The 23,719-nt window shown below is 34.9% G+C and overlaps 1 protein-coding gene across 1 annotated transcript in view; it reads left to right on the plus strand.

Annotated features, from left to right (window-relative positions):
- The window catches only part of mei-P26 (E3 ubiquitin-protein ligase meiotic P26), a 104,864-nt gene that overhangs the window by 44,453 nt on the left and 36,692 nt on the right, over window positions 1–23,719 (plus strand). The window contains exons 11-12 of the mRNA XM_089099162.1: window positions 6,833–7,070; window positions 9,752–9,853. Of these exons, the coding sequence (XP_088955288.1) occupies window positions 6,833–7,070; window positions 9,752–9,853 (340 nt within the window). The remainder of the gene's footprint in view (window positions 1–6,832; window positions 7,071–9,751; window positions 9,854–23,719) is intronic.

Consider the following 23,719-nt stretch of genomic DNA (forward strand, 5'->3'; position numbering starts at 1 on the left):
CACTTAAATGGGCTGCTGGCCAAGAATCAGTTACAAAGAAGTGCAACATAAAGCTTTCTCGCCATGGCTCTGACGGGCAAGTCGAATATCTTTTAGCATGAATGTCACCATTTTGGCGTAAACGGCACACATTTTGATATCTCCAAAAATTCCAATCTCGTTAACTTCTTGTAGCGCCATCACACCCGAGCTCCTGTACCTCAAGATGGTTAGTTCTACCTACTTCTGTTTTGAGCCGCGCTGCAATAATGCGTTCCTTCCTTCTGTTATAATTTTGTTTGTTTTCTTCTTACCGCAAGTTTTTTTATGTCTCATATTCATTTGCGATCTGTTGTGATATGTTGCTTGTCATCTAACCGTAGATTTTGTTATGTATCCTTTTCGACCGTGATTTACGTTGGGGTTTGTTATGATGCTCGTCGCATATCTTCTACCCTCAGATTTCGTTGTGCTTCATTTTCCTTCTTCTTTACCGCAGATATCTTTTCCATGCCTTTTGCTTTGAGTATTAGGATTTATTCGTAACCTTGTATAATTTCGCATGCGTCATAGATAGCAAAAACGATACGATCACCCCTGGGAAAAATGATAAAAGTTGCCCTTGAAATACATATGAATGTAAGATCATTCATATGAAAAATGTTTTTCGAAAATTAAGGCTCTAAATGGATCATTCTAAAGTCGTGACCTATCTTGATCGTTTTTTTCAGGCCAGAAAACTTTAAAGAAACTGTTAGTCCGTCAAAGTATTCAGCTCTGGTTGTGCCAAATTGAGAGTTAGTCTTGTTCTAAGAGGTCATTCTTGTTCTTTTAAATTTCAGGTTTATTTCTTCAAACCCATCTTTTTGTACCATGTAAGCCTCCTTCAACATTTTAAAGGCTTAAATCGTTTTAAAGGCTTGTCTAACTCATAGCTACTTTTTTTTCGCTTGAATGCGACTACTTTTACGTCGCTGGCTACTTCTGCGTCGCAAGCCAGTAACTTAACTGGCCTGAAATGATTAGGTAAATTTTTGTAAAAATTATCAAGTAGAATCCTTAACTCCTCGTCATAGAGTAGGTAATATTTAAGATTTTGTGGAATATCCCAATTGTTGATGTCAAATTTATCGTATGTTTCATGATTCGCCATGACATATTCACGACACTTTGATTTCAATGTAGATTTTGGTCCTAATTTACAGAAAAAAAGAAGCAAGGAATATAGCATCTCAATAGAGTCACTTTTGAGGGAGATTCTTAAGCAATCTTTAATCCACTCAAGTACTGTACTATCTTTGTCTCTTTCTGTATTCTGAGGCATTGGATGATATTCGCCTTCGATTCCCTCTACCTTTTCATTTGTTTTTTGTTCTTGTTCTGATAAATATTTTACGATGGAAAGTTCAAGTGAGTTGTAAGTCACGTTGCGACCGGTTAAAAGTCTTGCCATTTCAATGTCGTCATTTTTTATGGCCTTCTTTAGTGTATCACGGTATTGTTTTTCGATGGCACCAACAACATTTAGCCTTGCCTTTTCTTTTAGAAAATAGTTGATGATTTTATAGCGTTTGTTCTTAACAGCCACTTGTAGTGGAGTTCTTTTTAAACTATTTAAAGCATTTACACTTGCACCGTAGGAGACAAGTTCCTTACAAATATCCAATCTACCATTCTTAGCAGCAGTGTGTAATACTGTTTCTTGCTTTTTATGCTGGATATTTGGGGTGCTCCAGCTTCTAGCAGGGTTTGAACAACTTCGAGAGAAATTATTGCGCTACCTATAGCAGAATATAAAGGTGTTTGTCCTTTTATATTTAGCGGATCTATATCTGCACCGAACGAGATGAGGAGCTTACAAATTTCAGCTCTTCCAGAGCTAGCAGCTAGATGAAGAGGCGTCTCAAGGAGTCGATTTTTAGCATTTGGATTTGCACCGTTTTTTAGAAAGTATTTTGCTATCTCAAAACGGTTATAGGGCACCGCTTTATGCAACGGTGTTTCATTTACGAAGTTCACAGCTTCTAAATCTTCACCAGATGCTACTAACCGCTTGCATTCAGAAAATAAACCGTATGAAGCACAATCATGCAGCTTTGTTGTCATGCAAGTATGTGGCCAGAATAACATAGCTATAGCTTATTCTTGATATGGATGTGTCAATTTAAATATAGGCTTGAAGTGTTGTAGAATACTTTTTAATATCCTTGGCTGCCTCATTGATTTCTGACAATAGTCTAATTTAAAATAAGAATCTGATTACTTTTAATTAGCCCAGCATTTTTTTGCAATTTTGAATTATTTTTTTTTAACAAATCAGGAATGCTTGCAATATCAGGAATCAGGAAAGCTATGAAAATTGTGAAGCCACGAAGCTAGGATCATTTGCAATAGTATTGACGGGCTTAGGTATAGCACAGACAAATAAGAACTAAAAAAAGAGTTAAAAACAAAGGCCAAGTCGAATGAAATACAGTAAACACTTAAGATCGATATGTTGGTTTGATTGGTGAAGCTGTTGTTGGCTTAGTTTGAGCATTGTCAATTGACTGTTAGAGCGCTAGGAGATAAACTTAATCTTTCGATGTAGGAAGTACTGTATAACAATAGTGCATGTTTTGCAGTAGTGTATATTTTGCCCTCTTGTTAAGTCCCCTGTTTCGTTTGTTTGACCGTATTTTAGAAAAAGTGCACTCAAGTTTTGATGGTGTCGTTATTTGTCCGGTCATCAACGAGACCAACTGTAGCTAACTTGGTTGCTTACTGTTGATTAAGCAGTGATGTAACACTTGACAAGAATATAAACGCATTTGATTTTTTTTTTTTTTTATTGAAATCCAGTAAAGACCAAACCACAAAAAAACAGGCAGCAGTGTCACTGAGATATGACGTTATACCCCCAGAGAAGCAACATTTCAAAAGATTATTGTCTTAAGCTCTTCCAGTCATGTGGGATTTAGACCTATTTATCAGTTTTGGGAGCAAGTAATCTTCCTTTTTGTCACTTGTGACCCTCTTGAGTAGATCTTGTATACGAAGACGCAGTCTTGTCAAAAATTAAATATTGTTTTAATCACCAATGCCAATTTCTATAAAAGCACTTAGATATAAAATTTACTTTTGGATAAGCCCTTAAATAGCTCTCTATAATGTTCCAGTGACCCATAGCTGCAAAGAAAAGAAAAGTTGAAAGAAGAGTAGACACATCCATACTTCCCATGCAAAAAATAGATTTTCCCTGTTGTTCAAGGTGGTAGGCTGTAATTATTCCAAAAAAGATTCCAAAAAGATCCGACCATGCTAATTCCAATGGTACGCTCTTCACTTCGATCCGTTGCCATCCAATACCATTTTTGAGGGACTTCAGGCTATGTTTCGAGAATTCCATAAACTTGTTTTCGCAGTAAAGTTTCAGCTTTAAGATCAACGGATATTACAGTTACCATTCCTGAATCAGCTTCAAAGGCAGATTCCTCCTTACTTGAGTTTTTTTCCAAGCACTTTTAAATTTTCAGTTACTATGGGCTCGAGTTTGTTCTTTACTAGGTTGCGTATGCTGCTGCCACCATGATTTACAAACTGGTGTCTCAAAATTTGGCTACTATGGATCGTGGTTCGCTTTTTACCAGCTTTTTAACAGGATTTTTCTTTGTTTGAACCAAGGTCAAACCACCATTTTACGAGGAATTCAGCATGATGCCATTACATCATGTAGATAATAGTATGTAGATGACACCCTCCCCCCAAAAAAAAAATAAATTGAAACTATGGTTTTGATGTCAAAACGAATTTATGAAATACGCATAGATATTATAATTAGATTTCAAATAAGCCATTGAACAGCCCTTCAGGGTATTCCAGTATCCTACTAGCAGCAGAAGGGGAAAAAAATGGAGAAACATCAATGGCATACAGGCTAAACTATCATTTTCTTGGGTTTTTAAAATGAAGGGGTTAAGACTTATTGTCAAGGGTTTTCGACCATTGTAATTCCAATTATCTACTGTCCTTATCGATCTGGTGTTGTTTTCAATGGATCTCAAGCTCTTATTAAGAATCCTCATAGATTTATTCGCAATTAACTTACTTGTAACGGGAGCCCGAGCTTTGTTCCGGCCCTGGCACTCGGCACGCCTGTATATACTGATTTTCAAATTACAAAATGGCATGATGATTGTGTTATTCCTTAGTTTTAAGTCATAAGGTGTCAAATCGGCAATTTCAACTGAATTAAGAAGTTTTGGCGTGCGTTCAATTCTTCCTTTCTGTTTATTCTTGAATGAATTATATATTTTGTAGGCTTTGTTTTCTCCTGGGATTCGTTGTGATTCTCGCTGTTGCTTCTCTTCTAACCACAGATTTTGTTACGCGTCATAATATTTTATGATTCGATGAGATTCTAGGTGTCGCCTGTCTTCTAACCGCAAACATCGTTGTGCTTCATTGTCTTTCATCATTACCTCAGACATTTTCCACGTGCCTTTTGCTTTAGTTGTTCGGATTCGTTCATCACCTTGTATAATTTTGCATGACGTCAGAGGTAAAAAAATCTTTTCCAGCTATTCCCCAGTAATTTGCTTTGGCTACGTCACTTTATAACTCCCTGAAGAGAGAAGCTTGAATGCTAAGCGATGGACATGGGCTAGATTGGGATCCCATGTGAAAATGAAAAAATATTGTTGGTATGTGTTTAACGCATGGTTACCACGTGAGCAACGGTCTAACCATTCACGGTGTTAGGCATCGGTGAACAAGTGCTAGAGCGAGAGAGAAATTTGGGACTCTTTTTGAGAGCGCCTCGCAGCTTTTGTTGTATAGCATTTTCGTTTGTGATTCAATGTGATTCTTGTTGTTGCCTGTTTATTGGCTTCTGTTATGCTGTTTGGGGTCATTGATTTTGTCTGTGAATTAAGAAATTCTTGCGTGAATTCAATTCCTTTTTCTTATTTATCCGGGTTGCAGCGGTAGCTAGCAACCTAGTAATCCTTCACAGAACCCTTTATTTTCTAGGATTCGTATTCTCCTGGGATTCCTTGTTATTCTAGCAGTTGCTTCTCTTCTAACCATAGAGTTCGTTGCGCGTCATTTCCGTTTATGTATGACTCGTATGACTGTATCGTACAACTCGATATGATCCTCGATGTCGCTTGTCTCCTAACCGTGGATTTTATTATCTGTCATTTTCCTTTGTGTTTCGTTGTGGTGGTTGTATCATAAACATGCATCAGTTTATATTCAACTTTCAACCTCAGTCTAAAAATCAGAATAAGAGATTGTTGATCCCAAAAAGCCATCTCGACAGATCAGATAACACTGATTCGTGTATTCTCGACAACACTGGAACAGTTCTTGAACAGAGCCAAACGTGTCGTTTGACTCTGTTCCACAACATTCACATTTGATCTACACAATACCTACCGGTCTGAGTTCAGTAGCCGCCTTCTATTACATTGTCAAAATTGAATGTGACTCTCTCCCCACGGGCGCAAAAGGTTTTAACGCATTTATGACCGACTGTTTTATCAATCACAAGTTGCGTTTCAAAGGATTGTCGATATCACACTATGTCTGTGATATCGGTTGGTGCTTGATTCGTTTCAATTGCAATAGAAGCTGTACCATCCCCTGGTAGCACATTGAAGTCTAGACCACAATGACGGATATATGCTATAGGCAAACACAGAACCTGTGCAGGAGGACATATCACGAAAACAGGCATTCTAAAACTAGTCAATTTTTTTCTTTTTCTAAGTTAATCCAAGTACATTCTTCTGGTGATACATTGAAGCATTAGACCCAGTACGTTTTCATCAAGCATCTAGAACGACATCCTTTCCCATAACAGCTTCTTTCCCTTCCCAATGTCTGTCAATTCATAAAGTCCACAGCTGATTTCAAAAGAAGGGAGGAGCACAAATACTAAAATACAACTGTAAACGATTAGAACGCTCAAAGTCCACGTTCAGTTTTCGTACATATTCACATCTAAAGATTAACAGGTTTCAGGACCTTTCGCATTAAAAACATAGTTATGTTATTTGTGTTTATAACTAACGTTTCCTCTTAGCTTTATGCCTCTTACCCTTTGAAAAGCAAATTAGCATAAAAAATGAACATGGACTTCGAATTGTTAGTGCATCCTTCTTTTCTGAACTTTCTTCTGTATTATTTGAAGAGATGAGCAGAAGATACAGTTATTTTAGACCTTTTTGGAGATGTTTGTGAAGTTCATTCGTAATACAATGCTCCAGATCTGAACCAAATGTAAATGGTTCTCTACTGATATGTTGTCTAGCTTCTGGTGTTTTTAAAGATATTTTCTTATCTTTGTTTGCTTTAACCAATTTCTGAGCATAAATATCATAGTAAGTACATAATGAAAGGGTTCCTCTGTGTTCCTTGAAGATAATTTCCTTGCTTAGCAATGTTTTTGCTTGGTTAAGCCATAATGTCTGTCGCTGATAGATTTGGAATTTTTATAGGTGATTATAGCCACATGAAACACTTTTTCTCCACAGTTGTTTGGCTTAATTTTGTAGAAAATTAATTTAATATATTCCAAATGATAATTATCTTGAAACAATTACTTGGGCACTGGACCAACTTTTTTGTTACATATACGCGTATTTTGCGCCAAAAAAACTGTCTTAAATTTACTTTGTCAATCTTTGAAATGAATTTTATCATTAATATGAGACTTTCTGGTCGTAATTTATAGCCAAGGTGATTTTTTTTATCATAATTAATTCCAATTTGTTACAACTAGATATTTGTATTCCACTATACCGTAATTGATACACATTACCTTCTATTGTATTTACTTCTATGGAATCAAATTCTATTTGTTTTTAAGGCTTACAATGTGGCAGTCCCTGACTTCAATATGTCGTCACAATTTGGAAATTACGTCGATAAAGAAAGACCTATGCATGGACGACAAGTTGGCTCTCCTACACTGGGACCGCCAACTGGCGCCATGACTCTGGCTGATCTTATTGCTGGCGTGGAATCTAATTCTACATCACATGCTATGAATAATTTACAGGCTTTGGTTCAGTTAAATGCTGCTCAGTCGAATCAGCCTCCTCAGCGTGAGTAATCAGTTAAATATTGTTTGGGTCTAAATAATGTTTGCAATCGGTTATGGAATTTTGAAAGGGTTTTAGTTTTTTTTCTTTTTTTAAGTACCAAGGACACAAAAGTAAGAATTGCGCCCCCTCCGCTCCCCTAGACCGGTCTTACGCCTTTTCATATCCTTCCTGAAAACTGCGATTCTTTTAAATTTTCTTTTTTTTTTAAATTTTGAAGGGCAGAATCTAAGTTTGGTCAGTTTTGCCAAATTGAGCCATGAACAATAAATAAGCAAAACTAATTAGTTAAAGTTGGCAGCGCTTGTTGTCCTTAATACTTCAATCTATACGAATCGGTTTCCAACACCTTCAAATGACAGCTACACCTTCTTAGGCTTTTATCTGCCATTTGTTTTAGCTCTTTTTCTGGTGATTTTTCACCCTCGTTTCTTCCTTTTCAAATTTAGCGCCACTACTACCAAAAACTGAATAACTCCAGATGGGGTCCTTTTCATTAAAAATTGAATTCTTGCCTTTTCCCAATTTTTAAAGATAGATAAAATTTTGTGAGTTTCCACTTAATTTCAAAAATCAGGTTTTATTTTCACTCTGCTTGGTCCTTTAACAACTTTCATATAAATTGATAGTGCAACTAACTCATTTTTGGGTATGTAATGGGAGCATAATTCTACTTTAATTCACCTCCTTGACGTAAGTATCTGATTAATTTTTTATGGGTATATTTAATGGTTTATTAGTTTGCCAATTCAATGTTTTAATTGAGCAGTAGTTTTATTTATGGAGTTTTAATCAATTACAAATTTGAGAGACAAAATGCACTCTGTGTTACCATTTGTATTTATTCCTCCTTCTCAAATAGTTAATATGATTGTTTAGGTGTTTTATTTAAAGGGGGTAGGGGTAATGAGCACCTTATTTATATTTCAGTCTCTTTTTGTAAATAATCCCTTATCTTGTCAATGCTACTCAGTCGAACCGAACTCATAAGTAAGCAATTGTATTTAATGAATGAATTAGATTAGTAACTCAAGAAAAATTTGAATTTCGTTTGTGTTTAAACCGTTGAGAGAACTCGGCAAAATTATCAAGACATCTTTTTTCCATATTTTTCATACGTTATAGGAATGCCTGGAAGCATGTCCAATGCCTTTGAAGGGAATGGGGGTAATTTTATAGGGAACTGGGACTCTGGTCCTTGAAAAGGGTGTGCTTAGGCCCAAATGCCGTGATGTTTGCACCGTCTAACGCAATTCTTCGGATATTCTTGAGGTGGTGTTAAAAAGAGTTCTTTGATAGTACTTGCGGGGAATCCTTTTTGCAGGGCATCGATGTACATAGTTGCAGAAATTGAATACAGATTAATGGATGGGGTTTCATATTGCAAAGTGAAGTATAAGTGTTTCTAGCTCTATGATCTTGAAGTCTCTTGGTATGTTATTATGAACCATTTATCAAAGGAAAAAGACATTATAATAAGAAAAATGCACTTTTTGTCTAATATACATAAAATAAAGAAAGGAAACCAAACCAAACACAACTTATTGCTTGTACGAGTTTTATGAATTTTGTAAACATTTTTTTTGCAATAATTTTAATTCTTGGAACATAGTTCTGGCTAATTACCGCGAGTAGTTTGAGCCAACTGTCTGCTAATTTGTGGTAAGAATGAGGGAATATCCGGAATAGGAGGTAATCTGTCTCAGCTGTTGGGAGAATGATTATTATTTGGGCTATTTGGTGTAGACAGCTTCCTCATTTAAAAGGTTATTTAGAAATATAAGGACTTGGCAACTGCTAAAAAGTTTTTTTCAATTCTAGATTGACGTTATTAAAGACCGTGAAATTGCTTTGAAATGTAATGACATTTTAATGTCTAAAGCCGTTCTTTGCCATCACCTTTTTGTTTCAGATTAGATTACGATTACTTGAATTAGTTAGTTAGGGCTTGAAAATTATGTTAGGGGGAGGGGGTCCTTGGACATCCTGAATTGGATGCTACAATTTTGACCAAAACAGGATCACCATTCAGGGGTGTTTGTCTCCTTGTTCTGAAATTGTGCAAATTCACGTGTCGTTTTCGTAAATTATTTGCATTTACATATTGTTTCCAAAATTTCAGTTCTATTTATTTTGTTACCATTAGCACGGTTCGACCCCACTTTTTAGGGTTTTGATGAAAGAACGGTGGTTAGGCCATATTTTATGAATGAAGAATAGTTCTCCTAGATCATGGGTTTCCAACCTTAATTTTACCACGTCCCCCTTAGAAATATTCATCGTATGGCGCTCCCTTCCATTTTATAAAATTATACAAGCACACAATTTCTTCTGTCTTAATGAAAAAATGTCTTAATGAGATGGCTCTGCTTGCCTATTGACGCGAAATTAATCAAATCGGGGCGTCAATGATGAGATAGCTACACGAAGTTCCTTTTCTAAAACCAAAAGAACACGATATTTTGATTTCATTTCAGCTAATGAAGAAAATCTTGTTTGGCATGAATAAGTTTGGATCGGCAGCAATGCTTTTACAGCTTTATATTACTAAATATTTTATACTTACTCTTATCTTAGCAACTTCTGAGAATCTCAGAATTTAAACAGGTCTATTATTTTAAACTAATTTACAAACAAGTCTACTTACAGTAAATGAAGCTATTAATGTGGTATTTTTGATTCAGCAAACCCAATGATGCATATGCGAGCTCCTGCTGGCCCGCATATGGGAATGTCAAATAGTGCAATGCCTACTGGACTTGGCTCCTACCCTAATTTGCTCAATGGTAAGTACATTCATTATTTACCCAGTTGCTTGTACAAAGAAGCTTTTTTTAAGGTATCAAAGATACGGCCAAAACAATATGGGTATTTAAAGCTTTAAAGGGTATTATGGGTATTAAAGGGTATATTATGGGTATTTAAAGCTTTGTTTTTAAACAACTGCAGAAAAGGAATATAGGGTATTTTGCAAAAAAAAAATATATATATATTCAAATCTTGCGAACCAATTAAGATGCTGGAAATAGGATGAAGCCTATCGGCTGAGTGTGGAGGGTAAAAGTCTCCGTTGGTCTCAAAATGTCACGTAACACCATTTGAATTACGATACTTAGGAGGGAAGGAAGCCGTCTTACCATTTACGGTACTTGTGATTTTTAAAATTGATCTCCCATAACTTCCTATTATTTGCCTGAATTTGGCTGCTAAGCTTCATGTCAGGAAATACAATTAAAAGGAGGCAATATGGCGGGTTTTCGGTAAAATTGATATCACCAGGGAAGATTATATTATATCTCAAGGAGGAAGGAGTTACTTTAAAAGTGACAATTGAGACTAAACTAAGGATTTTGTGATATGACATTTTCTTTCAGTTTTGTGTGTACGTTGGGGGAGGGGATGTTGATCTAGGATGAGATAAGTTTTTGACTCCTTTTCCCTTTTCCCCCTGTACATAGGGGGCTTGGGTGTAATTTGTATGATGTTATTACAAACAGTCAACACATTTTTGTGTATCATTGATTTAAACTGTCACTAATTTTTTGCCCTGTTATTAGAGGATTGGGTGGATTCTATATTAAGTTATGGAAGTTTTATGGGGTTTAATAAGTTGGAAAAATTGGTCTGTACCGGTATGGTACATAGCGACTATTGTCTTTGATTTGTTTATTTATTAGTTACGATTTAAGGGTCTGTTTTGTTTTTAAATTTTATGTTGTTGTCTATTTTTGCATTAATAAGGCCTATAAAGGCTTTTTGTATCGATAGATATTATATCATATTATTATAGCTTTCTTGAGCAAATGTTTTAATTGTATATAACTAAAGATTGAGTACTATTTTCTTGTAAAAAAGAAATGAATCAAAAACAGTTTTCCCTCAGTTTAAATGAGAACGTGAAAAACCAAATTAAAGAGAGAAAAAACTAGTAACTTAACGTGGCCGAATAATAATAGTTATTATTATTAAAGGGACTAAATACAGAACTCTGAGAGTTTGAATTTGAAATCCAGTAGAACATCTATCAAGGGTGACTTATTGAAAAAACAGGAAGTTTAAAAGACACAGTGATTTATTCGATTACCGATGTTCTTTAGTTTTTTTTTTTTTTTTTTTTTTTTTTTTTTTTTTTTTTTTTTTATCTCAGAAGCGTTAGGAACAGATGATATTTGTTTCGGATATTTGAAAGAAGAGGTCAAACTTTTTTTTTTATTCATTGACTTGGGACGGCTGTTTCAGCAAGGATACCAGAATAATCATTTTTCTAAAGGGTTTATCGTTCTTTAATGCTTTTTTTTGTGATCATGTTATTGCGAAACGAAGTATGAATCGCTTAATGTATGCGACATAAGACAGTAAACAGCTAAAAATAATGAATATGATAAATGACTATTTTGATGTCGATTTGTCGAAAAGTCTTCTTTGAGTGAGTTTTTCTGATGGTTAAACTCGGAGAAAGCTCATTTTATATGAGATAGCATTAGTCACCGCTTGATATTAAGTAACGCATGGTTTCTTTGCCCTGGTTTGGTTGATTCAGTCTTTAAGTAAGTGCTATACGGTTGTGGTCTTTTATATAGTATAGTTGAGATTATACGCCTTGCTATATCTGTTTTGCCTTGATTAGAATAAGTATGTCATTTGGTTTTGTTAAGATTTTTGGCTGAGGGTTATTAGTCACTGGCTTTCCTTTTATTGCTAAGTTTTGATAGAAGTGGGAACACTTAGCAGGCGAAAAGAATCATGTGACCTTGTCTTAAAAAATTTAGCTGTATGTCTGATTGAAAACGAAGTTCTCAAAGTATTCCCTGAACATTTCTTGGAAAAAAGAACTCCTTTGAACATCAGTCTAACACCAATCATACATTTTTAGCAGTCAATAAATATCAATGCTTTATTTATTTTGAGCTTACTTTTGCTAGCCAAAAACAAAATAGAATATATCACTTTGACCCAAATTTATCACTTAGACGAGACCGGTGTCGGTCTCGGAAATCCTAGCCCAAAGGGAATCGGTCAATCCCTCAAACAATTAGATTTTTTTATCGGAAATTGTTTGGGAAAAAAAGTTATTTGAAAACCCGTCTGATCCTGATAGTATATTATTATCAGTGTACAAACATGAACCCTTTATTTATTTTATGCTTAATTTTGCCAACCAAAAAAATCTGAGCATTTTTGATCCCCAAGCGAATCGTATATTTGCCCGCTTAAAGGGATTATTTAATCGGTAATGTGGAATCTGGATAACAGAGTGAGATCCGACTTCTATCAGAACCTAGATTAACTGATTATCAAAATTCGGATTTATCATCGCTCATCATCGATTTTTGATAATCATCTATTCAAAAGTATTTCCAAATGCTTTATTTGTACTATTAGTCAACTAGACCATAAGTAGGAATTTGCGTCGTATGATGACAATGGTGAATCTGAGGGTGACTCATTGGCTTCAGCCACCCCTGCCAAATCAAGACAGAATATCGGTGGTTTGTTTAGTTTAATAAATTAGTCGATCTGCTATTGTCTGCACAGTTCAGTCACCTATTTTATAGTTCATGTTAACCTGTCCCCCCCCCCCTCGCGCCACTTTCGCCACTCAAAGTAAACGTGACTAAATTGTGGATTCAGGGGAGCAGAAATAAAAGTTTTATATTTAATGAACAATTATATTGACCGTTAGCAAGTGTCGTTGGATGTAAAGCGGAAAAAATTGTATCTTTTTTTCTTTCTTTTTTTCTTGCTATCTTTTTTCTTTTTGTTGTATTTTTTTTCAAATATTTTTTTTTTCAAAACTTTCTTTTCAAAGAGTGGACGTTATGTTATCTCCATACTTTGATGCCATGTTACATTTAAAGAACGAAAATGCATCATGTTTTTTAAGACATCACGTCTTCCGTGATAATTTTTTCATGAATTTTATTTTATGGGTTCTCCCTTTTCATCCTTTTTTATTCTTAGTGTATGCAACTTAATCCTCATAAACCTAATTTTCCAGCCTATTGTAGGACCCTGAAATCTCAAAACCTCCAAAAATTCATTGATTTTGCTAACATTTGGTCTAGGACACTCAAATCATTATAGGATTTGGTGGCCAGCGTTTACCCCTCCCCCGGCGATTACCCCCCTCCTCCCCGCGGAAAACACCCCCGTGGAAAATAAGGCTTTCCAAATTTGAGAATTTTATTTGAGTTTTATTTTTTTAATTTCCGTAGGGGGAAGGGCTTTTGGTACTTGTGTATTATGCGCCACTCGCTCAAGTTTACGTTGTATAAAATTCGAAAACAAACCGGTTTTTTCGTTAATTTCTTCGATACTTTAGAAATAAATTTTGGCTATAGATTTGCACATTAAGGGGGAGGGGTAAAGTATTTGGATAGTTTGAAGTCAGAAAACAATTCTTATTTTACAATACGCTGAATTATTGTACGTACTTTACCCCCTCCCCCCCTAATTTGAAAATATATATCCCAAATTTGTTTCTGAAGGAACGAAGAAACCAGTTTGTTCTCGAGTTTTACACATCGTAATCTTGAGTCAGTGGCGTATAACAAACAAGTATCGGATTTTTTCATGGAGAGAGAACTTTAACTTAAAGAGTGAGGTCTTATGGAGTAGGCAACCCCTTTCATATATGTAATAATTTCAGTTCGTTTTAAATTTTGAGGCTGTTCCTCACTTTCAGTTGAAAAAGTTTTTATTTTCAATTACTTACAGATAGTATTTGTTAATGGGAAACATAAGTTTTTAAAGAAAAGTAAAGAATCTGGCTAAACCAAAAATGAGCGTAAGTAAAGTCAAGGAATGTTAAAAGTGAAAATTATTCAGTATAATAGAAAAAAAAATTAAAAAGATATAAAATATTTTTTATACGAGAGAGATTGCGTCAATAAAAAATGATCGGCAACTAATTCTAAAAACTTTTTCCACAAAACAAGTTTGTCAAAGAATAGTAAACAGTCTCGTTAATCCAAAAATGAGTAGAAATAAATTCAAATAATTTTCCAAGCGTAAGACTATAAGGAATAGATATCAGAATATGTATATCAAACTGACAATACACGATTATTTATTTTTTTCAAGTAAAGTGCAAATTGTTTTCTGGTCTGAAGAAGACATGGGTATTGTCAGCCATACTCCTTTAACTTTTTGCTCGTTTTGAGTTTGACTTGGCTATCTGTTGTAATCTCTGTTAGTTTTGGGTTTCATTTATTTGTTAATGGTGATTTGTGGTAGTTTTACACTTGGAAGATAAGAAAAACAAACTCATAGAATTTGACAACGCTTTTGTCTTTGAAAACTTAAACAATTTAGAATTTGTAGGTTCCCAATAAACTTCTCAAATTTGGAAAGCCTTATTTTCCAAGGAGCTGTATTTACCCGAGGGTATTTTCCACGGGGGGCGGGGGGGGGGGTAAACGCCTAGAAACAAATAATCTAAGTCTAGGACAGTTTTACATTCCCATTTGATTTCTTGCTCTCCCTTACCCTTTGCTGTGTTCCTTAGGAACAAATCCTTCCAAATGATCCATATAATTGGGGTTAAATTCCACCCTATTTAGCTCCTCATTCAATTTCAAACCAGCCACTAACCCCATTTCGTAACTTGACTGCAGCAATATTGTTCTCATACATAGCACTTATCACTTTAATTTATTTATCTAGTATACCATACAGGGTATAGTATCCATAGAAGATCTTAACCGAAGCTCTCCTATCGGCGGATTCAAATAACTGCTCATAATCTATAACACTGAGGACTACAAGTGTTTCATAATTCAGGCACTTCTCAATTATTAATTTATGAATGAAAATTTGGTCTTCGCATACTCTTCTCTGCCTAAAACCACCCTGATCTTCTAAAAATTTTGTCTACAGCATCTCTAATTTAGTACCATTGTTCTAAGTACTGGCTTCCCACAGAAACCTGGCTAATGCCTCTATAATCACACAGTCTTGAAGGTAACTCTTGTTACCTTTCTTATAGAGGGTTGCAATTAAAGTTTTCCTAAAATCGCTTGGTGCTTCCCCTTTTTAAAAATCACATTAATAGTCTTCAGAATTTTACCTCAAATTTCATACCCACCATATTTCAAAACTCCTTTACCTCACAGTCGGCCAACTTTAACCAGCGGAAGGAGATAATGCAAGGCTGTATTCCTCAGGGTTGAGGGCCAGAGGAAGCTGATTGAGGTGACAAAACCCGGCTAGAATAAACTAACAAATGACCCTCTTGGAGCAGATGTTTTTTGAAGATAGTAGTTGTTTCGACATAGATTTTTTTTTTGTCAAAAAATACGAACGACTTCCGCTTCAACGCTAACATTTTTCGCTAACGATTTTTGCCAACGGTTTCCGCTTCAATGTTTTTCCTAAAATAAGCCCTCTAAATCTTTCAGCAGGGAAATTCTAGTTACACTTTTGAGTATTAGTAGCAATTCCACAGAAGTCAAATGAGAAATCTCTTTTGCTTGTCCGTCAAGTTTAACAAACACATTGTTTTATCAATTTTCCTGTGTCAAGTGTATGAGCTTTTTTCGAACACTCTTTAACTGACATTTAACTATTATTTCTGAAAAACACGGCAAGTAAATACTAACCCCTCTATGCATTTTTTTTTTATAGTTTAAGGAAATAAAAAAATGTAGTTTGTTTTCATATTAACAAATTTTAGTGATTGAGGAATTAGTATTTGATTTTTTTCTAGGTGGAAATCCCTACCGTTCCAACTACTATCTAAATAATTATACCTCGTCTTTCTACTGAAAGTCGGATATCCTGACCTTAAACGTATTTGTGATTGTCTTAGTACCGTGAGAGAAGATTTATTGCTTTCATTAGCCCGTAGAGATGATTTTTTTGTTGTTTGACTATTTTTGTTACATTTCGTTTTTTTTCCTTTTGTGAGCTAAAATCAAGTCACGACGCCTCTGTACTTGTCATGAAAATTCAGTCATTTATTAATAAACGGTTCACTTGTTTCAACGTTCGTCTCTTTTTTTAAACTACGCAAGTCACAGATTCTAATAAATTAGGATAGGAAAATTCACTTATTTCAATCTTTGACTGTTTTCTACCCAAATAATAGACCTGATAAAATAGTTGTTTTTAGTTTAGTATTTAGTGGCATATTATGCCCCAAGTTTCTAGCGGCCTGGCGCCATGAAAATGGCGAGGAAAAAATGGTGTACCAAAACGGCTGAAAAATTCAGGTGTTTCAACGTTGGTATATTTTTAAAACACTACAAAACTAATAGAAATAATAAACTAGGCATATCAGATGGATTGATATTTCACTTGTTTCATATTTGTCTTATTTATAAAGTCAACGTAAGAAATGGACCCCGGAACTTGGCGTACCACAAGGACTAAATAGGTCACTTGTTTCAGTGATTATCTGTTTTTGTATGGCTACACTAATAATTGACCCAATAAGCAAGATATATCACGGGGAGCTCGACTCGACAGAAGAACCTTAGGTTTCAAATCCCCTGTACTCTGCTAGATACTCTGTTGCATTTATTCTTCAATATTGGAACATGTCTCCTGTTTTTAGTGAAGATTTGAGGCTATTTTCATGTTCTGATTAAATACTTGTTATTTATTTGACAGAATCAAACTAGCAAGGATAAAAGTTAACATTGTGAAAATAATTTTTTTTTCTTCTGGTAATGGTGTGATGTTATTTTTTGTATTGTTATTTTCTTTTGTGGATTAGACGAAGCTTATTTATAAACGATTATTAACCAAATATGTATACTTTTATAATAGTGTTTTTTTTTGTCATAAATTCATTTTTTATACTGATTTCATTTTTAACCTATGAAAAATTTTCAGATTGATCATGTAGTGTTGACCCCAATGAACAACGCGTCTTTTTTAATTCTGTGTTTACTTTTTTTTTAATTGGATAACTGTCAATAGGGCACTACATATAAGGGAAAAAACATTATTTTTATGTAAACCCTGTCCATATAATAGAACGGTTCACTGTTGACTAATTAATAATTAAAAGGTAAGAAAATAGTTTTTGGTATTGCGGCATGATAAGTCCTGTGTTATAGCTATGGATGAAGTGAAAAATAATAAAATTAAGAACTCATTATCCATGACTTTTTGTTTTGAGGCTTTTGTTTTGTAGTAAATGTGGAAGTAACACTTTGTAACCCTACATAAATTTCAATGCGCTCTCGATGTTCTCTGTATTGGAAATATGTTCTTTATATCTGCCTCTTGTTGTGCAAAAAGTATTTTATGCAAAATCTGTTGTTTTTATGACCAAACAAAAGAAGGCAGGAAGATCTAGGTTCCTTTCAAAACAGATTTAAAAATGAAATAGGCATTTAGCTGCCGACTTACATCAGGGGGTATGCCGACATACCCCCACAGCCCTAGGGGAAAGGTCTATAAGTTATAAAATTTGCCCATTGTTTACGCATAGTATTTGTTATTGGGAAGTATGCATACATTTTTGGCGGGGGAGGGACAAATTTTCTGCTGGGGGTTTTTCCACGGGGGAATTTTCTCAAATTGGAATTGTGTCTCAAAATTAGGGCTATTCTAAACGATATGGGAATTTTCGATCTTATCTCGTAACCATAGGCCGACCTTCTAGTGCTAAACCAAAAGCAGGTCGTCCACGGTTGGGGTGGGAGGATGTGGTAAATAAATACTTAAGAGAAATGGGAACTTCCTGGGAGGGTGTAAAGAGGGATGCTTTGAATAGATTGGGATAAAGGCGGAACGTGCGTAGCTGTATCGACTTCAGGTGACTCGGTGCTGCGGCGTGTTGTTGTTAGTAGTAATAGTAGTATAGAGCAGACAATATTATTCAGTTTATGCCACCAATGCTTAATATTAGGATTTCTATTTCGTTTTGTTACTTTTGTTTTTGCAATTCAGTTAAGTTTTTGGATGATGTAAAACTTAATTGTATTTGTATGTGTAGTGCTGTTTTGAAAGTCAGTTGGTATAGTTTTATGTCACTATCGTTGACTGTTTGTGCATTATGTTGTGTTTTTCATGTTTTCTAGCTATTATTAATGCAACACAGTCTGTGCAAAGAATCAACCAAACCGGCTAATGCGTGGCTTAGTAGTTAAATTTAAACCCAAGGGTTTTAGACTTGCAATTGAAATTCTTCTTTTTAGAGAAGAACTTAAAACGAACAGAAAATATTTCTTCTTTTCTACTTCTTTTGCAATTGAAATTCTTCTTCTTCTTCATTTCAAAATAGTCCTTAAAAAACATTGGGTGATTGATTCCACATCTAATCCAACTGTTAATGTCAATTTCGGTTTTACAAATTAGAAGTATTTTTCACCAAGCAGGCTTTTTTGGTGGCAACGTTTTTTTGTTTTTTTTACAACTCCAAAAATATTTACGTAATATATGTAGCTCAGACCGAAAAACATTAAAATACTCCAGACGCCCTGTTTTGAGCCGTCTCCATGTGCCTTTTCTTAGTGGGTAGAATGCACCCTATACGTTATATAAGTTATGGTCAAAACCCCAGGAAAATTGTGTACCTTACTTGCATAATTTACGTCACATTCCACCCTTGCGTAGCTGATTAACGCTACGTTGACAAAGGGGATGCAAAGGCAATGGAACTGATTGCAGGTCACGTCATCCTAAGCGTGAAATCGCTACATTTCAATGTCTTCCCATGAGAATTGTTTGTTTGAGTGATTAAACAAACAAAGCAGGGTTTTTTTCAACTGAAACTAAGGATCAACATTAAAAATTAAATGAACAGAAATATTATGATATGGGGAGGATACACCTTCCATTATACCTCACTCTTTACGCTAGCGTTATTTAGAATGTTCAAAAAGCTATCTTATTCTATTTTAACGAACCTTGTGTTTCACTTTTTGTTCGTAAAGGATTGTGATACAAAATCATACTTTAGCCTAAAGGGTAAAGTATTTAAGATGGGGATCCCCCACACCTACCACTGAAAATTCCCCCAGAAAAAATTCGCCTCCCGAAAAATGTCTGTTTACTTCCCAATGACAAATGCTATGTGTAAGCAATACGCTTTTCTTTTTGAATTAAATGAAAAAAAAACAAGTTTTTTAACTGAAAGTAATGAACGACATTACAATTTAATACGAACAGAAATTATTCTGTATATGAAAGGCGCTGTTCCCTCCTCAACGCCTCGCTCTTTACACTAAAGTCTGACTCTGTCACAACTCTACTTTTTTAAACAATAAAAACTTTAGCGTTAAGAGTGAGGTGTTGAGGAGGGGACAACCCTTTTACATATACGGTAATATTTCTGTTCGTTTTAACTTTTAATGTTGCTTCTTGCTTTCAGTTAAAAAAAAAACTTGTTTTTTTTATTTAATTTCTGAACGTTTTTCAACTAATGCAGGTTCCAATTTGGCTCACCGTACATGAAAAGTTAAAACAAAATTTGCATATTAATTTTACTTTTTGGAACTAATAATAACCATATAATAACCTAAGTTTCATTTTTGTTCCTGTTGTTTAAGAATGACTCATGAATCACAAAGGCTGTTATATAGAGTAATAACTTCTTTTAAAAGTTAAAAAAGAAACTTTAGCGCAAGAGCGAGCTATTGACGAGAGGCAACCCAACTCATATACGTTATATTTTCTGTTTAAGTTTTAATGATGCTTCTTACTTTCAATTGAAAAAAAAAACTTGTTCTTTATTCAATTGCTGATCGTTTTTTAAATAACGTAGGGAAATCCAGCTCACCCTTCCAGGAATTCCCTTCCCCCACGAGAAATTTCTCCATGGAAAGATTCTCTCACGTAACTTATATTATCGATATTTGCGGAACTAATTTTGTAAGGCATTGTAACGAAACGGTCAAATAGGTCGAAACTATTTGTATGAAAATGAAAGTCACAAGTTGAGCAATTCTCAAATTTAAAGAAAAGATATTTATGTTTTTTTTTTCAAGTTTTAATATTATTCCTTACTTTCAGTTGGAAAAACTTGTTTTTTTTTTTTTTTTTATTTAATAACTATCACAAGTTTAAGACATACAATATCTTTGGTTTATTATCACATAAAAAACGTAGTTCTGAAGCTGCTTAAGGCGAAATTAAATGCTAAGATTGGCCGGAAAACAAGACAAACAAATCATTGCTTATGTCGGCCATTATTTAACAAAATTCCAACTTTAGCGTAAAGAGCGAGGCATTGACGAGGGGGTCAACTTTTTCATATATGTAATATGAGGGGGTCGCCCCCTCGTCAATACATCGCTCTTAACGCTAAAGTTCGAATCTTGTTCCAATTCTTTAAGTATGACCCCTGAATCACAAAGGCTGTTTAATTATAATAAATAGCTCTTTTGAAATTACTAAAAATATTTTAGCGTAAAGAGCGAGGAATTGACGAGAGGACGAACTCCTTCGTATGCGTAATATTTTCTGTTCGTTTTAAGTTTTAATGTTGCTCCTTACTTTCAATTGAAAAAAATAGTTTTTTTATTTAATTTCTGATTGTTTTTTAAGTAATGCTGGAAAATCCAGCGCCCCCTTCATGGAAATTCTCTTTTCCCATGAAAATTGTTCCATAGAAAGATCCTCCCACGTAACCCAATCACCCGACCCCCCCCTCCCCACCAGAAATAAATCCCCCTGAAAATGTCTGTATTCTTACCAATAACCAATACTATATGTAAACAATGGGTAAAGTTCATAATTTGCAGCCCTTCCCCGGGGACTGTGGGGGATGAAGTCGTCCTCAAAGAAACAGTTATTAGATATTTAGACTATGCTGAGCACAATTTTGATCCGGTGACTTTGGGAAAAACTGAGTGTGGGAGGGGGTCTAGATGCCCTCCAATTTTTTTGGTCACTTAAAAAGGGAACTAGAACTTTTAATTTCCGCTCGAATGAGCCCTTTCATGACATTCTAGGACATCTGGGTTGATACGATCACCCCTGGGGAAAAAAAACAAAACAAATAAACAAAAACAAAACAAAAAAATAATCCCTGATATTTCTTTTGGCAAAAAAAAAAAACAAAAAAAAAAACAACAACAACAAAATTACACATTTTTGCAGATAGGATCTTGAAACCTCTACAGCAAAGGTATCTGATACGCTGAATCTGATGGTGTGATTTTCGTTAAGATTCTATAGCAGATACTTAATATAGATGCTTAGAATTGTTTAATCTTACTTATTATTCCTTACTTTTGGTTTGGTAAAACGAATTTTTTCCTTTGAATGAAGAATTTCGTATAAATTTGAAATATTTGCCGAATACGCTCCTTTTTCTGTGAAATAGACAGGTTCCTATTCGTACGCGTAGGAAAAAGCAAAAAAAAAAAAAAAAAAAAAAAAAAAAAAAAAAAAAAAAAACCGTATCCTTGATCTTTCTTCTGGCGAATACAAAATTCCACATTTTTGCAGATAGAAGCTTGAAACCTCTACAGTAGGGTTATTCAAAGAGAATTTCCCCTTCATGGAAATAATCTTCCCCCATGAAAAATTCCTCCATGGAAAGATCCTCCCACGTAACTCAATCCCCCGACCCCCCACCAGAAAAAATCCCCCCTGAAAATGTCTGTATACTTGCCAACACAGTATAAAGATATAGCAGTAAGTTTACCACAGATAATTTCTGGCGCTTCACTCTTGGTGCGAACAAATAGCTCCTCCCACTTATTCTTGCATTAGCGCGTACAAACAGCTCCTCTCATTTGATCTGCCATCAGCAGTCCAATTACCCTGGAACACGTATTTTGGCAGAAACTTTCTCAAAATGCCTTTGAAACCAACTTGAGACTTCGAAACCTACTTTTAATTCCTAAAAACATCTAATAATAACATTGCACTACTAATTACTGATTTTCATATATATATATTGGAATAAATTAATTTAAAATTAGTTTCTTCAATATTTATTGTTCCAACGTTGAAGCCAAGTTTCGTGTTCAAGAGAAATCTGACTTGTCTGCCCGTGAAAAGATGTAATGTCGCTTATGTTTCTACGTTCTCTGGAGCACTCGCACCTCGGTCTGGGTTTTTATAATGGGTGAGATAGGGAAAGATCATACTGCCTATAATTTATAAACTGTGCTTACCAATAACCTATGTAAACAATGGGTAAAGTTCATAATTTGCAGCCCTTCCCCCGGGGACTGTGGGGGATGAAGTCGCCCTCAAAGAAACAGTTATTAGATATTTAGACTATGCTGAACAAAATTTTGATCCGGTGGCTTTTAGAAAAACTGAGTGTGAGAGGGGGTCTAGTTGCCCTCCAATTTTTCGGTCACTTAAAAAGGGAACTAGAACTTTTAGTTTCCCTACGAATGAGCCCTCTCGCGAAATTTTAGGACCACTGGGTCGATACGATCGCCCCTGGGGGAAAAAAACAAACACGCGTCCGTGATCTTTCTTCTGGCAATAAAATACAAATATATGAGGGGGTTTCCCCCTCATAAGCCCCTCAAATATTTTCTTACGTACTTATTACAACGTTGAAAATAAAATTACGGTAAAGTTAAATTTTCAATTAATAGGCTTTTCAGCAGCTGATATCATTATATATCCAATATTTGGTTATCTTTTTTCTTCCCAAGACCGTTCACGACAAATTTAGTTTCACTACAAACAAGAATTTAGCTACTGCCTCCTTTCCTAACTTTAAAAATGTAAAACCCACTGCGTCATTGGCGCTTCACTGAAAGCGAATTATATTACAAATATTCTCTTTTCCAGTTATTACAACATTGAAATGAAAATATATATTACACAATTTAAATTTTATTTATCATAAAAGTATTTCAATTTTATTTATTCAATTAGAATTAAACCTTTAGTCTCTTTTAGTATATTAAACGCTAAATGCATATTAAATGCGTCAATACCTTGTGGCAACTAAATGTTCCTCTGGTACAGAGAAATGCAAACTGGTACAGAAATTTTAGCCGACTACGCCACTGCGCGTGTGGGCGGTTCTAGCAGACAACAAGCTCAACGTGATTGATGAAATCATGTTTCAGTCCGGGTATTTAGCCTGTTGATAAAGTAGGCCTATTTTTTCACTCATCAATGTGCTAAGATTTTACATCTTTGGTCAGAAAATACTTAAAAGTGAAATCTTTGAACTAAGATCTTACATCTTTTGTCGTTTTTATGTAAACATCTTTTAGCATTCTGCTCTGATCAGCGGTCTGAGAACAATGATGAGTATATCATCAAAGTTCTCTCATCATTGTTCTATATGGCAGAACAGTGGTGTTCTTCACACTTTTTGCTAACACCAGTGAACTGTAAGATCTTAGAACAAAGATGAGTTAAAAAACGATAATCTTTGCAGAAAGATGCAAGATCTTAGTGCTAAAAAACGGCCCTAGTATGTTTTGACTATAACTGATATCAGGGTTGCCACCGTCAGTAGGATTTTACTAGATCTAGTAAAAAAATAAATCTAGTAAATTTAGAGGATCTAGCAAATTTCCCGAAATATAGTAAAAAGTCATGATTTGTAGTAAACAAAACTTGTTATTTTCCATGAATTGGGAAAAAATTAGAGTCCGTTCATTATAAAATCTGATTTCGATTACGTTAGACATTATGGCTACTATTGCTCTCATTTTTGCGATTTCGCGTCAATCCTAGCGCTTAAAAATCTCTACTTTTCTTTCGGCTTC

This window comes from Artemia sp. Qi Xiang Cuo, chromosome 2 (assembly GCF_049724085.1).
Source record: "Artemia sp. Qi Xiang Cuo chromosome 2, ASM4972408v1, whole genome shotgun sequence".
Taxonomy (NCBI): domain Eukaryota; kingdom Metazoa; phylum Arthropoda; class Branchiopoda; order Anostraca; family Artemiidae; genus Artemia; species Artemia sp. Qi Xiang Cuo.